General features: G+C 35.5%; 1 protein-coding gene across 1 annotated transcript in view; it reads left to right on the top strand.

Annotated features, from left to right (window-relative positions):
• The first annotated feature begins 6,496 nt into the window (after positions 1-6,496).
• The window catches only part of LOC106069674 (gamma-tubulin complex component 3 homolog), a 26,448-nt gene continuing 17,334 nt past the window's right edge, over positions 6,497-15,610 (top strand). Inside the window, exons 1-9 of the mRNA XM_056011740.1 lie at positions 6,497-6,752; positions 8,362-8,407; positions 8,812-8,870; positions 9,908-9,975; positions 11,490-11,564; positions 12,006-12,232; positions 13,318-13,418; positions 13,547-13,603; positions 14,280-14,392. Coding sequence (XP_055867715.1) covers positions 6,659-6,752; positions 8,362-8,407; positions 8,812-8,870; positions 9,908-9,975; positions 11,490-11,564; positions 12,006-12,232; positions 13,318-13,418; positions 13,547-13,603; positions 14,280-14,392 — 840 coding nt within the window. The 5' untranslated portion in view covers positions 6,497-6,658. The remainder of the gene's footprint in view (positions 6,753-8,361; positions 8,408-8,811; positions 8,871-9,907; positions 9,976-11,489; positions 11,565-12,005; positions 12,233-13,317; positions 13,419-13,546; positions 13,604-14,279; positions 14,393-15,610) is intronic.

The following is a 15,610-nucleotide window of genomic DNA, read 5'->3' as shown; positions in this document are numbered from 1 at the left end:
AAAGAAAATGTGGGTTTCTGACATTAAGTATGTAAAAATTTTTGTTTTAATTTTGATCTTTTATACCTAAATATTTTTTAATATTTATATTTAAAAGAAAAAGAATTTTTTTACTATTTTGTTTAATTATTTTCATTTTATTTATATTTTATAAATAAAAATTAAATTTAAATTTTGTTAAAGTATTATCACTGATCAAAGTAAAATTTTAACGCTTTTACTCTTTACGAGGGATGACTGAGTTGTCCCAGTTTTCAAAATATACTAAAAGGGAAGTAATCAGTAAATATATTTTAGTGTTCTTTCTTAAAATCCCTTGTAAAACGGACAAAGAAATTGTTAATATGAATGATTAATTAATATGGTTAATTAATTTAAAAGGAACTATTTAAAGTAAATAACGCCGAAGAAGTTAACTAAAGCCTGTTTAATGTTTAAAACATCCAAAAAGTTATACAATTGGTATTGCAATAGTGTAAGGGAGATCACCCTATTTTTGGCTTATACGTCTTTACAGATATGGGTTATAGTTCATAGTTCATAGTTTTCCTCTGCAGAAGATGGTAGCGCAAAATATGCTTCGCTGATCTGTTTCATTTTATATGGGAAATTAACATTTTCTTTCTGTTCTATACACTAGTACTACTAACTAATATACTACCAATACATCCTGCGATTGTAACGGCAATAGAGGGGAGAAATTGTATGCGATTTTTTGTTAGTTTGGACTGGACAGCGCATTTTGACATAAATGCTGGATTCAGGGCCGGCTTTAGGCCACTGCAATGTATGTGACCGCAGAAGGCCTCCCACTTTCATAGGCCCAGCTCTAATTCTAGGTGTAAATTATTAAATTAAGCCATTATACCTTATAACAGGTTTCCTTCCAAGGCCTCCTAGAAATTATTAAAATCTCCTAAAAAATTGACAAAATTGTCATTTTAAATACATTTTCTACCGAATACCGCCAAAACCCCGGTAGAAAATTTAGCTTATCTGCCAACTAATGAAATATACGCAGTTTTCCCAAACTACTTTGTTGCAATCAGAATATTTTTAACAATAATGGTAACTGTGGTGTAGAATATTTGCATTACACAAATAACAAACTAGTGTTTAAGAAGGAAGACATATTAGGAACTCCATTTATTACCTAAACACAAGCGGTGTTGCACTGACGCGCTAGTGTGCAAATGTACATATAATACTATTATGTTACATCTCTCTTCTTTAATTCAGAAAATCTATTTATCAGAATAACTAACAAACTAGTCAACTAAAAAGTCTAATCAGTTCATCACAAATCAAGTCTCTTGGGTTTGTTAACTATTCTGCCTGAGCGTGTTACGTAAGGTTCATGTGGTCTAGCGGTGTTAGAAGAAGCAGTGTGTAGTGGCGGCTCTACATCTAGCGTAGTTTGTAATCTTGGACTCTCTAGATCTAGTGGTTCTGGTTGTTCTGAGATGTCATCTGGAAAGTCATAATTATTGTCAAATCTGTTTGCTTTCTCAGAAGACTTTCTGATGTGTTTTCTGTTTTTTCTGTAGACCTTATTTCCACTTTTGACATTATATGATCTAGGCTTAGAATGCTTCGAAACTACTGTTCCTGGTTTCCACTTAGAATTAAATTGCATTCTGACTGCCGTTCCGTCTTGATGTGGATTATGACTCTTAACTCATTTCCTCTTATCATAATAATGTTTCTGAGACTGTTTCTCGGAGTTTCTTCACCACCTTGAGATCTGGTGTCTTAGTAGTCCTAGGCATTAGCGGTTCTGACACATTTTGATTCTGGTGTTCAGCACACCTGCTACAATCCCTAACTGCCACTTCAATGTCTACATTCATGCCAGGCCAATACATGACTTCTCTGGCTCTCTGCTTACACTTGACTATTCCTAAGTGAGACTTGTGAATCAGATTTAGCATGTATTTAAGTAAGCTTGGAGGCATGACTATTCTCAGACCTTTGTATATAATACCATCAGAAGTTGATAACTGGTCTCTTGAACCCCAATATGGCCTGACTTCAATTGGAGTCTCGCTTCTTGTGTCTGGCCAACCAGTCATAATTACTTCCCGAAGCATTGAAAGTTCCTTGCTTGTACAGTCTTGAATTTCACTGTATTTCGAATCACTTACAGAGATCATATGCACTGAATCATCTGTAAATTCACATGTCTGTGTATCAGTATTTGGTAGATGTGCATGAGAAAGTGTATCGGAGATAAACATTTCTTTGCCTTTTCTGTAACAGACTTTCAGATCATACCACTGTAGTCTTATTAGCATCTTCTGTATTCTCATTGGTGCTGACAATAACGGTTTCTTGAAGATTTGCTCCGGAGATTTGTGATCGTTATAAACTGTTACTTCTTTACCAAATATGTAGCAGTGAAATTAGCTTGTACTATACACAATTGAAAGCATGTCCATCTCAATTTGAGCATACCTTGTATCTGTATCCGTGAGAGCTCTTGATGCGCATGCAATTATACGACCTTCCTGGAGTAATACTGCTCCCAGTCCATCTTTACTTGCATCACATTCTATCTCTACGTTCTTGTTGACATCATAATATGCTAAAACTGGAGGGTTTGTACAAAGATGTTTCAACTCTTCAAAACTTTTGTTTTGTTCATGATTCCATTGAAATTCTACATCATCTTTTAGAAGCTTTCGTATTGGAGCATCTGCTTGACTTAGATTACGAATAAATTTTGCTAGGTACTGAATTAAACCTAGAAATCTTCTGATTTCATCTTTATCTTGAGGAGCTGGCATGTCAATAATTGCCTTAATCTTTGCTGGATCTGGTTCTAAACCTTTCTCTGACAAGATATGACCCATATAAAGTACTCTGTTTTGCCTTATCTTGCACTTGTCATAGTTCAGCTTTAGATTGTACTCCGTTGCTCTTTGCATGACTTGTTTCAAAATGTGATCATGATGTTCAACATATCTACCAGCTACTAGAATGTCGTCTATGATGACATATGCTCCTTCAATACCTTGAAGCATTTCATCCATAATTCTTTGGTAAATTTCTGGCGCTGATTTGATTCCGAAAGGTAATCGTAACCATCTATATCTTCCCAGAGGTGTGTTGAAAGTTGTGAGAAATGAAGATTCACGTTCAAGTTTTATTTGCATAAACCCTTTCACTTGGCATCGAGAACTGAGAATATTTTCGAATCTGGAATATTAGTGATCACATCTTCAATAGTTTTCATCGGGTGATGTTCCCGTCTGATTGCTTTGTTGAGATCTTTTGGATCAATGCGTGTTCTCACTTTGTCATTCCTGAACGAAACAATCATGGAGCTAACCCATTCAGTAGGTTCATGTACTGGAGTAATAAATCCATCAGCTTGCATTTCTTTACGTTTTTCTTCAACTTTATTGCGTAGTGATGCTGCTAAGCGACGTGGTGGATGGATAACTCCTTTAGCATTTTCCTGTAACTGGATCTTGTATTCTCCTGGCAGTGTTCCAGTTGTTTTCATCATTTCAGGAAACTCTCTTTGTAACTCGTCTTCTGCCTTGGATTCTATGCTATCTATCCGTTGTAGTAGTCCTAAACATTCTGCTGTGTCACCACTCAAAATGTTCTCTTGGCTTATGTCTACTACCTCAAACCTTGCTTTCACCTCTTGGATATTATTTTTCAAAGGTAGCACCACTGCTCCTACAGTCTTAATAACATGATTAGAGTAAGACTTGAGTGACTTTGCGGAATAAGCAAGTTTTACTTTGTCTTTGAGCTTTTCAAACTCTGACTTGACAAGAATGTTACATCTTGCACCAGTGTCGATACGGAAAATTAATGTCTTGCCATGCACGACTAGTTTCACAGTCCACTTGTCTTCAATGACGTTGACGTTCTCTATTTTACCCTTCTTAGACTGGCTACTTGCAGTGCTAATAGGTACAATATTTTTTTCATCACTGTGGCTGTCATCTTCTACCAGATTGACGTTGCGTCTTTTTCTGCACATTTGAAACCAGTGGTTTTTCTTCTTGCAGAAATTGCATGTGGTTCCTATTGCTGGACATTTTCCCTTTTCGTGGTTCTTGCCGCATTTACTACATAATTTATCTGAGTGGTCTTTAGACTTATGCTTGAGTACATTGTGTGACTGTCTCTTGATTGCTAGAACTTCTTGGCCCCTAAACATTTTCACTTGGCTTTGCGACATCTCATATTGTTGTCCAATTTCTATAGCCTTGCTAAGGGTCAACTTCTGTCCCTGGTCAAGTAGTCTTAACTGTACCTTTTCGTGTATGACTCCACTAATCAAATCAATAAGCATATCGTCTGGGTTGTCATAATCACAGTCCATAATGAGAAGCGTTAGGTCTTTAACAAAGTTATCAAAACTTTCTCCTTCTTCCTGATTTCTCTGATGTGCTCTAAATCTAGACACTCTTTTATTTTGTCTTGGCCTTATGTAGTCTTCTATTTTCTTTAATAGCAATTGCGGATCTCCCTCTTCACTATCAGTAATATTAAGAGTTTTGTAAACTTCTCGGCCCTGTTGACCTATCCACATTCCCAGCCATCCGGCTTTTTGTTTACTATCGGCACCAGCTAACGGTCCTTTGAAAAAAAAAGCTCACCTGCTGTTAAAACCTTAAAAACTCTTGATATAGATCTTTAGCATTCCAATTCAAGATTGGTTGCTCAAAATAAAAAGAAGCCATTATTAGATTAATAAAAACCTTTGTCTGGACAGCTTTTTAAGTTTTACTCTGACACCATGTAGAATATTCGTGTTACACAAATAACAAACTAGTGTTTAAGAGGGAAGACATATTAGGAACTCCATTTATTACGTAAACACAAGCGGTGTTGCACTGACGCGCTAGTGTGCAAATGTACATATAATACTATTATGTTACATGTGGCCTCTTGGGGAAAGAAACTTCTCGCTCCTTAAATTATTCAAGAATTACTTGAGGCCAACAATTCAGGAAGAGAGATTGATAAGACAATTCTTGCTATTGAGCTTGAACTATGTAGGAAACTGAAACTCTGATGACATACTGTACGACTTCGCTAGAAGCACGGCTCGTAAAGTAAATTACGATCGTGATTTTTTACTTAGTAAAGAAAGTGTAAAGACCAATTGTTTTTCTAATACAAAATGTTAAATTTCACATATTATCCTTATTGCTACTCAGACTGGACCTCGCGAGATCACTTTTGCATAGGGCCCCGCTATTGTTAGGGGCGGCCTTATTGGCTGAATTCGGTGGAATCTCCTCCATGAGATTTTAAGGCTAAAACCCCCTTCTCATGAAAAAAAAAACAACCACAAATAAGTCACCAAATTTCATGAGCGTAGCCTAAAGGGGCCTTGTGTTTACCCCCCCCCCACTCCAAAACAAAAACTAAAGCAAAACCATAGTTACCATTTCTACCAGTCGCTGAACTCCATTAATTAAATGCACTGAATAGCAGATTTGTTTTTTTAATTTTTTTTTAGCGAAACAGTCTAATGCACTGTAGATACCTCAGAATATGAATTTTTTAAAGCTTAAAATGACGGAAAAGACTGAATCCGCTAGGGAAGCTCACCGCGCTCCCCCAGACTCCCTAGCTGTAAATGGCGGTGTGTACTGTCTTTCCACTAACTAAAGGAAGAGCCTATTCTAGGGTATAAAAAAAAAAAGTAAGAAAGAATGAAAGGTCAGTATATAATGAAGATTAATTACATACACACACACTCATACATATATATTGTTTTTTTTTATATACAATTATATACATTATACTATTCTATATTTGTGTACTAAAAAAAATATAGTATAAAATTCTGACCTCAAGCCGGCTTTAGTTCAAGTTATTGCTCTAATCGGGGCCCGATTTAAGGAAAGGCTACAGGCTGGGACCTACACAAGAAAGGGGCCTCCTAGAGAGATAAAAATAAATAAATAAAATAAAAATTTCGACAGATCAGAAACCTTTTTTTCAAACATTTTTTTTCGCAAGTATAAATATCTTTCTTTCTCTCTCTCTCTCTCTCTCTCTCTTTCTTTCTCCATCCCTCTTTCTCTTTCTTTCTTTCTCTTTCTTTCTTTCTCTCCCTCTCTTTTGTTCTCTTTCTTTCCTCTCTATCTCTTTCTCCATTCTCTCTTTTTCTCTCTTTCTTTCTCTCACTCATTCTCTCTCTGTCTCTTTCTCTCTATCTCTCTCTTTGTTCCCTTCTTTGTCTCTCTTTTTTCTCTTATCTCATCTTATAATGTAGATTACAAACGTTATTAGGCCTATATTCCATGTGTCAATCTAGAAATGCATGCTAATCAGTCACTTAAACAAGTCGTTGGCTTTCCCTGGCTAATTCAGGCTCTAGGGAAGAATGCTCATTCATTATACAATTCTATATTTGTGTACTAAAAAAATAGTATAAAATTCTGACCTCAAGTCTTGGGTAGGCCTACAATTTGGTCAGTAGATTATATATTTACAATGCGATTCTATAATTTTCCGAATTACCGTTTAGTCTCATAATGGAGAGTTGTAAGCGAGAACTAAACAAAACAAGCTGAGATTCGAAATCAGAAAACTGAAATGATAGATTCAATTTAAAATCTAATTTAAAAATCAAAGCTAGATCTAGATCAAAATCTAATCTAGATCTGATTTTTCTTCAATGGCCTCTAAGCCATCTTCGAGGAGTGAAGAAATCCAAACTCTTTCAGAGCTTCTCTCTCGGCTTTGTGTAAAGTTAACTGGATTAAGTGGAGGTGAGTAAATAAAATTAAAAATACTAGATTTAGATTTCTAAATAGACTTCTTAGATTAGATCTATTATTCTATAGTCTATATATATAGTAAATATTTAGTATTACCTTATTAAAATTAACCTAGATTTTAGATCTATAGGCGTAGGCTATATAATTACATACATACATTTGATACATGATACATCGGATTACATCCGATGACTAGTTGTATCTAGTCAATCTAGAATCTAGTAAAAAAGTTCTAGTTCTAGTCTATGAGTCTATCATTATTATCATGATGATGATCATAATCTTGATAACATTTAGTAAGACTAATAAGAGATAAGGGCCATTAAGCGTAGATATGATATAGATCTAGTCATTTCCATCTAATGAACACGTTATAAACTAAAGTGCCGCTGCAATTTTCATGTTTGAATTTTTATAGTTCTTTAATGGTTAGTCCCAGGAAAAAACTGCAAACATCTATAATACCCTCGTCATCCATTTGTCAATAAAAATAGATTATATGTTGTTTTGTTACGCTACGCAGTTACAATAAAATATGATGTCAAAGAGGGTCAGGTCAATGAGGTCCAGCGTTGTAACTTAGTGAACACTCTCGGTGTGCTAACGAACACCCCATAGTTATTGTATTTAAAAAATGTTATATATCTTTCATTTTCTTTTTTTATATCAATTTCTTTTTACATTAACCAAAGTCAGACAGGTCAGTGTTACTTTTCCCACTCTCGATTGCTTCCTTCTCTGTTTATAACGGATGCCATAACAAGGCCATTAAACACAAGTTTTACCTATACTGTGAACTGTAGCCTACCTAGGTCTAGTTAAACCAAATGAAAAAAAAACACTGCACGATCCCCCACTTGTCTAGCCTGCTCACTCTTCTCAATGACTGTGGCCTAATTTGGTACCTTATTGACCAATAATTGTCCCTACAACATCTGGCCAAGGGTCATCTAGATCTTCACAGTATTTAAATCGGAATGTGGAACAAATGAGATTAAACAAAGATTTGGCGAGATAAGTGATCACCAGCTTAACTAATCCTGACACGCTTAAGTTCGTCCTGGTTTGATCAAAGCGAGATGATGCAGATAATTTATAAAGATTTTTAATTATACTATGACACGCATGTGTAACACACACATCATCATACCTAACCCTTGAACGGGGTCACCACATTTAAAAATCATTATTAAATTTTTAGGAGAATGAGATAAAATTGTATGCACTCTTTTTCTCTGCAAATATTGCATACTTCTAGATCTATTAAAATTCAAGAAGATAGAGATCTCAACAAAAATGCTGCCCAGAACATTCACTTACATAAATCTGGTACTTGTATACACATCATATAGAAGTCTGCGCTATTTATTTATTAGTTTAGTCACATTCATATTTTGTGGGATCATACCCCTTGAGCCCAGGCCACCAGTGACTACTGAACTAGATCTAGATTTTTAGAATATTTATATAATCTTAATTTTTTTTTTTTAAAATCATATTCTGGACACTGGTTATTTTGTAGAATCTAGTCTGTACTATAATTTCACACTAAAAAAAGTTATTGTAGACTAGACTCACATATTTATACTCTATTTTTCAGATGCTGTTATACCTCATTTTCAACTTGCACTAAATTTGCTGCGCAGGTTTGTCAATGTTTGTGACATAGTTTTAATTACTTATTTACTTAGATTTTCCACTTCATTCAGCACACTTTTTTTTTCTCGGTTCCTGTTTGACCTTCTAAAATCCTGTTAGGTGGAAGGTGGCCAAGTGGTATATTACTTGGAACTAAGGGTTCATTAGTTCTTAGACCAGGAGTTTGAACTTTTTTCAGGAACATACCATCCTGAGTCCACCAAACTGTAATGGGTACACATCATTGGCTGGGGAAAGTAAATGGGGTTGTTTATTATGCTGACATTCTTGTTAATCATTGGCCAAAGATACAGATGAGCTTCATCGACAACTAAGTCTGAAAAGGGGAACAATACCTTTACTTTTAATTATGTTAAAAATATTTTAATGTTTTACTTTCCCTTTATAACAGCAAACAGTCTATCGAGGATGAAGACGAGTTTCGGATTGTAGAGCGTCTTAAGAAGCAATGTAAGTGTAGTTAAGTTATGATGAACTTATAATAGTAGCACCAGCTAGGAATAATTAATAATTTCATTTATAGAGCGCTGTTAACAAACATAATGTTGGCTCAAGGCGCTGTGATAATATTGCAAACATAAACATGAGAGCTAAAATGACAAACTTATCTAAATAAAAAGGTGTGAACAGATAGGCCTTAGTGTTCTTTTTGATTGTAGTGAAGCATATTGTCTGTCTGGGGCTGATTCTGAGTTCGGGTATCTACACAAACTCTTTTTGTTACCTTGATATAAGATATGAGGAAATTGTTGAAAGGATTCTTGATCTGTACTGTGTAACAAAAGTTATAGGGGTTGATGGTCACATTTGTTTGAAATGAAAATAAACAAAAAAAAAAGCAAACAAAATAGTTCAATTCTTCTTATTCGTTCTCATTTTTATGCTGGAGCGTTCAGATGACTAGACCAATATATGAGATGAACTGTGCAGTGGTTTCCAAATCAGGGAGCTCTCCATATCGTTTTCTTTCTATTTGGTTGTTCTGGCGCCAATGTCTTTTACGGGCTTCTTGGTAAAGAGAGCAGTTTTGGAAGACATTGTCGGCATTCTCTGGTGACGCTCCACATGGTCAGATTTTGCTGGTTCCAGTTTTGAGCTTTTGCTGTCTTATTCTGTTGTGTCCGGTCCTGAGTCGAAAGATTAGACGTTGATCTTATAATAGGCATCATCTTTCTTGTGATTTGGATGAGAGCTTGTCCATTTCTCATTTATTTTATTTACTATTAGTTTCTTCATTTCTTCTGGATAGAGTGCATTGCACTAGATTAAATTATTATAAAATAAGATCTTTCTTCATTATTCTTTGTTTGCTATTATTTGCTCTTTCAAGTCCTACTTCTTTCCATCTATCTCATGTCTGGTTTATATCTCATTTTAAAACTTATTAATCACTCGAGTCAAAGAGATTTTTATTTTATGTATTTTTGAAATGAAGAAAAACATTTCCAGTGCATGTAAATTGTGTTGATGACCTTTTTTTTCTCCAGTGGTACGCCATGGCAGAGAGAAAGATGCCGCACACTTTGTCGACCTACACAGAAAACTTCAGTCTCAGGTGACATTCAAATTTAAGTTTTACAGTACAGAGCCAATTATTAGTATATATTTTTTTTAAACAAGAATTTAAATTTAAGTTTCAGCGTACACACCCAGTTATTAGTATATCTTTTTTTTTTAAACAAGAATTCAAATTTTAAGTTTCAGTGTACATACCCAGTTATTAGTATATATATTTTTTAAACGAATTCAAATTTGAGTTTTACCGTACACCCAGTTATTTGTATATCTTTTCTTTTAACAAGAATTTAAATACTTTTAAAGTACACACCCAGTTATGAGTATATTTTTTTTAACAGGCATTCAAAGTTAAGTTTTAAAGTACACACCCAGTTATTAGTTAACTTTTTTTTTTTAATAATCAAAGTTCCTTTCTTTGTTTTTGTTTGTTATGTTGATTCAGTAATGACTAAGACTGCTTTATTGATCCTTATCTGAAATTTGTTGTGATTACAAGGTCAAGGACTCTTCTCGAACAAACAGCAACAACATTCACATAAATAGAGCAGACACAACATACAGATTAGTTCCTTGAGTGACTACACACAGACATTTTATCCTTTTCACTTTCCCTAGTCAGCAAATAGCGCTGACATAGTCTAACAGAGTAAGGAACGAAAGAGGTTTTGTACCGTTCGGTTCTAGTCATGATGGACAGAAGTCGCCAACGTCACGACAATGTAATGGAGTGTGTGGTGGTTGTCTTCTGATGATAATTAGGTCCCAGTTTAAAACTTCCTGCAGGGTGACATGAGTTGGAAGCGCATCCCACTTGACCATCAGGGAGAAATATTTTAGAGCCACTAAATTAAAAACACATTCGACAGTGTCGACCCTGGGAAGGTACTGGGCTTTATCCGGGAAGTGGGGTTGTCTACGAAGATCTGATTTGTGAATATGTACTATTTACATTAGATTTTTACCAAATTATTAAATTTTTAATACCTTTACTATTTTAACTGTGAATATACCTTGATTTTAATGATTTAACTGTATAGAATTTAGACCTTGTTATGTGGAGAGAGAGTAGTCTTTAAGGGAATGCAGGCACGACATGGCCTAAATTGTGCCGATGTGCCCAAAATCAAATCAAATCAACCATTAGGACATAATACTGCTGCTGAATAATGTGCTCAATCAAGTAAAACATTGAATGTCTCATAGTGTGAAAATATTCTGACGATCATGTGTTTTTCTTGCTCATGCAACATAGATTCTGTGTTTTTTTTTTGTTTTTTAAAAATTGTATAATGTTTCCCTTTGTTATTCTAATATAGTTGAAACAAAAAGTATCTTGAAACAGATGTTCTTGTTTTGAAATGTTGAAATGAACATTTAATTTTAATAGCATCTATCTGTATATATCATGAGACATTGTCATGTGGGAGGATTGGATTAGGAAGTAAATTATCTTTGAAGGAACATCAGAATCATGTCAAACAAAACAAAACAAGCAAGGTTCATCATAAGCTGAATGTTTGACAGTTTTTTTTTTTTTTTTCTTGTTTTCAGATGCTTCTTAGAAACAGATCAGCAGTTCTCAAATTGTTTCAGAAGTTGGCTTCATTGGAAGATAAGACCCAACAGGTTTGATTTAAAATTTAATGCAAATGTGGAATTTATTAAAGTTTTTTTTTTAAATGTTCCTTCCTTCAATTTGTTTTTTGAAATTTCTGAAATCTGTGTTGCCTTTAGGCGCTGAGCAAACACAATTCAGCTCAAGTCAAGTTTCAAAATTAAAAACTCCCACGGATTAAAAAATTCATGCCCCTTACTGTTACAGGGATTGATTCAAGTTCAAGCCCCTTATTATTATAAGGATTCAAAGTCAAGCCCCTCATTATTATAGGGATTCAAAGTCAAGTCCATTACTATTAGGATTCAAATTGAAGCCCCCTTGTTTAGGTAGTCAATTGGTTTATTTCACTCATATGTTCCCTTTGAATTTTCTTTTTTTTTTTCGTATTAGTCTTTTTTAGTTGGAATTAATTTTTTCAGTTAGATTTTAACAAAATTTTTGTCTTTCAGAATAAAGTTACAAGCGATGCATTTTTTTCACAAGGGTTACCATCACATTTGGTATCAACACCCAACAGTGGGATCCATGTCAGAGGTCGTCTAAATGTCCTGACAGGGGATCAAGGGAGGGACAACACCATGTCTCTTACCGGAGGAAGTAGCGGCATCAGCAGTATACGGGGAAAGGATTTAAGCAGTCAGGATCCTACACCAGTGGCTCAATCGTTCATGCCGAGGTAAAAATAGCTAGGTGGCCAATTTACTTTGTACCGAGGCAAGTGACACTGTGTCAACATGGCTTGTCATTACAGCATTTTTTTAAAAACTATTTATCATTGGAGGCACAGTGGCTGAGTGGTAAAGTGTTTGATTTTCGAACCGGAGGGTCCCGGGTTGGAATCCTGTTGAAGACAAGGATTTTAAATTTTAGAATATTTAGGGGGCCTCTGAGTCCTCCAACCCTAAATGGTACCTAACTTTAGTAGGGGAAAAGTAAAGGTGGTTGGCTGTTGTGCTGGCCACATAACACACTTGTTAACCCTAGGCCACTGAAACAGATGATCTTTACATCATCTGCCCTAGAGTTGGCATGATAGGGGAACTTACTTTACTATTTACCTTTACATTTACTTCCCCTTGAGTCCGCTATAGGTTCTGCGGAATTTGCTTCAGCCAGCATCACAGTGTTATCAAATACAGTTGACCAATTTGATATTGGGCTCAGAAAAGCCAAAAAATGTTGATGGTATGAACACATCACAAGGTCAAGTGACCTTTTTTTTAAAACAATCCTTCAGAGCCCAATACCAGGTGGAAAGAAGTAAGAAAAACATGGAGAAAGAGGGTGGATGGTAAGCAAATGACTGGCAGATGGTATGCAGTTATGAACAGTCCATACTGGTGTCTTATCTTATCTTTATATAATACAGACGTTACTTCAAAAAAGAAGATGATTACATCCTACACGTCATGCATTCAGCCATGCATATTAACCAATGACTTAAATTCTGCCAAGTCACTGGTTTTCCTGGCTAGCTCAGGCCATCTGCCATCTCATAGGGTCAATAGATAGAAGGAGAAAAAAATTACAGCCTTTTGCTGTGGACTTTTGTCTTTTTCGTTTGAATGAGCTATCCAACACTTTCACTAAAATGTAATGGACCACTGTGTAAATGTGTTCAAAAATTTATTGTTTGAGAAACATGCTGTTTCGTATTTTGCTACTATTTCAAACTGATGTACATTTGAAACTATTATAAACAACATTTATCAAACAATTTTCTTCATTCAGGATTATTCTTTTTTTTTTTCTTTTGTGCAGTCATTTAGTCACGCCAGCTTTAGGGCTTAACCAGCAGACTGCTTCTCATGCTGCAAGGTCAAGGACAATTGCCATATTTGGAAGAAAACCTGAAGATAAAGGTAATTTTTAAAAAAAATTGCATTCCAAATATTATTCTGCTGGTTGTTCTCAATGAATTGGGTTTAGCTAAGAAAATATATTACACTAAATCTTTGAAAAGAAAAATGTTTTGTTGCTTTTGTTTCAGAAAATGTGTATAACTTTAAGACTGTGTCTAGTAGTTTAGCAGTTGCAGCAGATATTTGTAAGTAATTTTTAGGAAAAACAGTATTTACAATTATTATTAGAATTGATAAACCTTTAAGTTAAGCTGTGAGCCTTCGAAGTTTTTTTTTTTTTTGCTGTTTTTTTTTCAACTGTGCTGCTGGTTCATTTTAATGCAACTTAGGCAGACAGAACTCTAAACAAAACCTGGCCGTTTAAGATATGCTAATAGCTTATTTATTGGTCATAGAAATGAGATGAAAGCCTGTGCTTCATCTATGGTTGGAATGTTGTTGTCCACACAGCAGCCCCCCCACTCCCTCGTGAAGCGGATGTGTACACATGAAGCGCAGGCGTCTAACAGTTTTTTATCAGCCGCAGTTTAGGTTCCGCCAGGGAGTGGCGTAGAGCACGGCAAGCTGCCTAGAGTATCACCAGCTCCTGATGTTTCATCAGGGTTGACTCCCAAAGCCTTTCCCATGTTAGGGAATAGCTCCAAGGTAACTGAGGTTTGGATTCAGAGCTAAAGGCTATGGAGATACCCCTCCCCCCAAATCTTACTGGTTTAGGTGCAGGCTTGAGCTTGAAGTAAGTGTTTAAACCAGCTTTTAAAAAAAAAATCTTTTTGAAAATGAAGTATAACAGAATCATGTTTAAAAATAACAGAATTAATGTTCCAAATATTTTTCTCTATTTTTGTTTTTTCTGTCTGTTAGCATCTAATGAGATCACACAACAAAGCCTGTTGAAAGATTTGGTTTACGTGTTGCAAGGTGTTTCTGGACGCTGGATCAAATTTGATGTGGTGAGAAATAGGATGGACCTGGATGTAGGTATTTTTTTAATTTTTTTTTTAAGTTCATCATGTTTAATATATTTATAAAATTGTTTTTGCATGGGAACATTTCATGCTATAGTCTGCTCGGTCTACTATTATTAATCTCCTATTCTTTTGTGGTTCTTCGGATGGAGGACAATGGCATCCCGAAAATCATTCTGTGCGGGCAAGAAAAACTGGCCACCCCCACATCTGTTACATGGATGTGATCAAATGGGATTTAAAATCAGTGAACATTGATACTGACCATTGGGAAGACATAGCCTTAAACCGCACTAGCTGGAGAGAGACGGTGACCAAGAAAGCTATGGATAGCGAGGAAACATGGGCCTCAGCTCTTGAAGAAAAGCGTGCCACACAAAAAATGGCCAGCTCTTCTACTACCAAAGTGAAAGCCGCTTTGACCTGTCGACGGGAGTGTCTCACCAAAATAGGGCTCCACAGCCATACGAAAAAGTGTTCGAGATGAACCATAGTCGTTCTACGACTGAAGAAGGCCAATATATTCTCTTGTGATTATTGGGGGGAAGGTAGGTTTCTGTGCTGCCGTTATGCGCTCAGTAATTTCAATTCAGCTCAAGTCAGGATTTGAATTCAAGCCCTCTTTATATGATTTAAATCACTCAACCTCACATCCCAATATTTTAATATTTAACCAATCTAGTGTAGTCATACAACATTTTTATATGAACTCTACTTGAGTCTCTGGGAATAAAAAGCTAATAAATAGAAGAAAAAAAAGACATTACATACTTCAACTGCAATAGAATCTAGTAGACACTGGCCCAGATTCAATTTAACTATATTAATTTGAATGTTCAAGAACTGCTGACAAAACTTATATGGCACATAGCTAGTTAGTTCCTCTTTCACACCATGTGATCTATAGGGGAGATGATGTTAAGGTCTTCTGTTTCTGTGGCCCTTGGTTTATAAGGGTGTCATGTGGCCAGCAAAACCACCAACCATCTTTTACTTTTCCCCAACTAATGTCAGGTACCCATTAGAGCTGGATGGACTCAAAGGTGCCCAAAGATCACAAAATTTAATGTACCAGGATTCGAACCCTACCCCCAGTTTAAAAGCCATGTGATTTACTGCTCAGCCACAGCATCCCCTTACATCACAATGCTGTTGTGTAATAACTCGTGCACTGCTTTCTGAAACTTTGAGTGCTGATTAATACAACATTAACTCTTTTTCTCCGTA

This window comes from Biomphalaria glabrata, chromosome 15 (genome assembly GCF_947242115.1).
Source record: "Biomphalaria glabrata chromosome 15, xgBioGlab47.1, whole genome shotgun sequence".
In the NCBI taxonomy this organism is placed as follows: Eukaryota; Metazoa; Mollusca; class Gastropoda; family Planorbidae; genus Biomphalaria; species Biomphalaria glabrata.
This window is presented reverse-complemented; position numbering and strand designations above follow the sequence as displayed.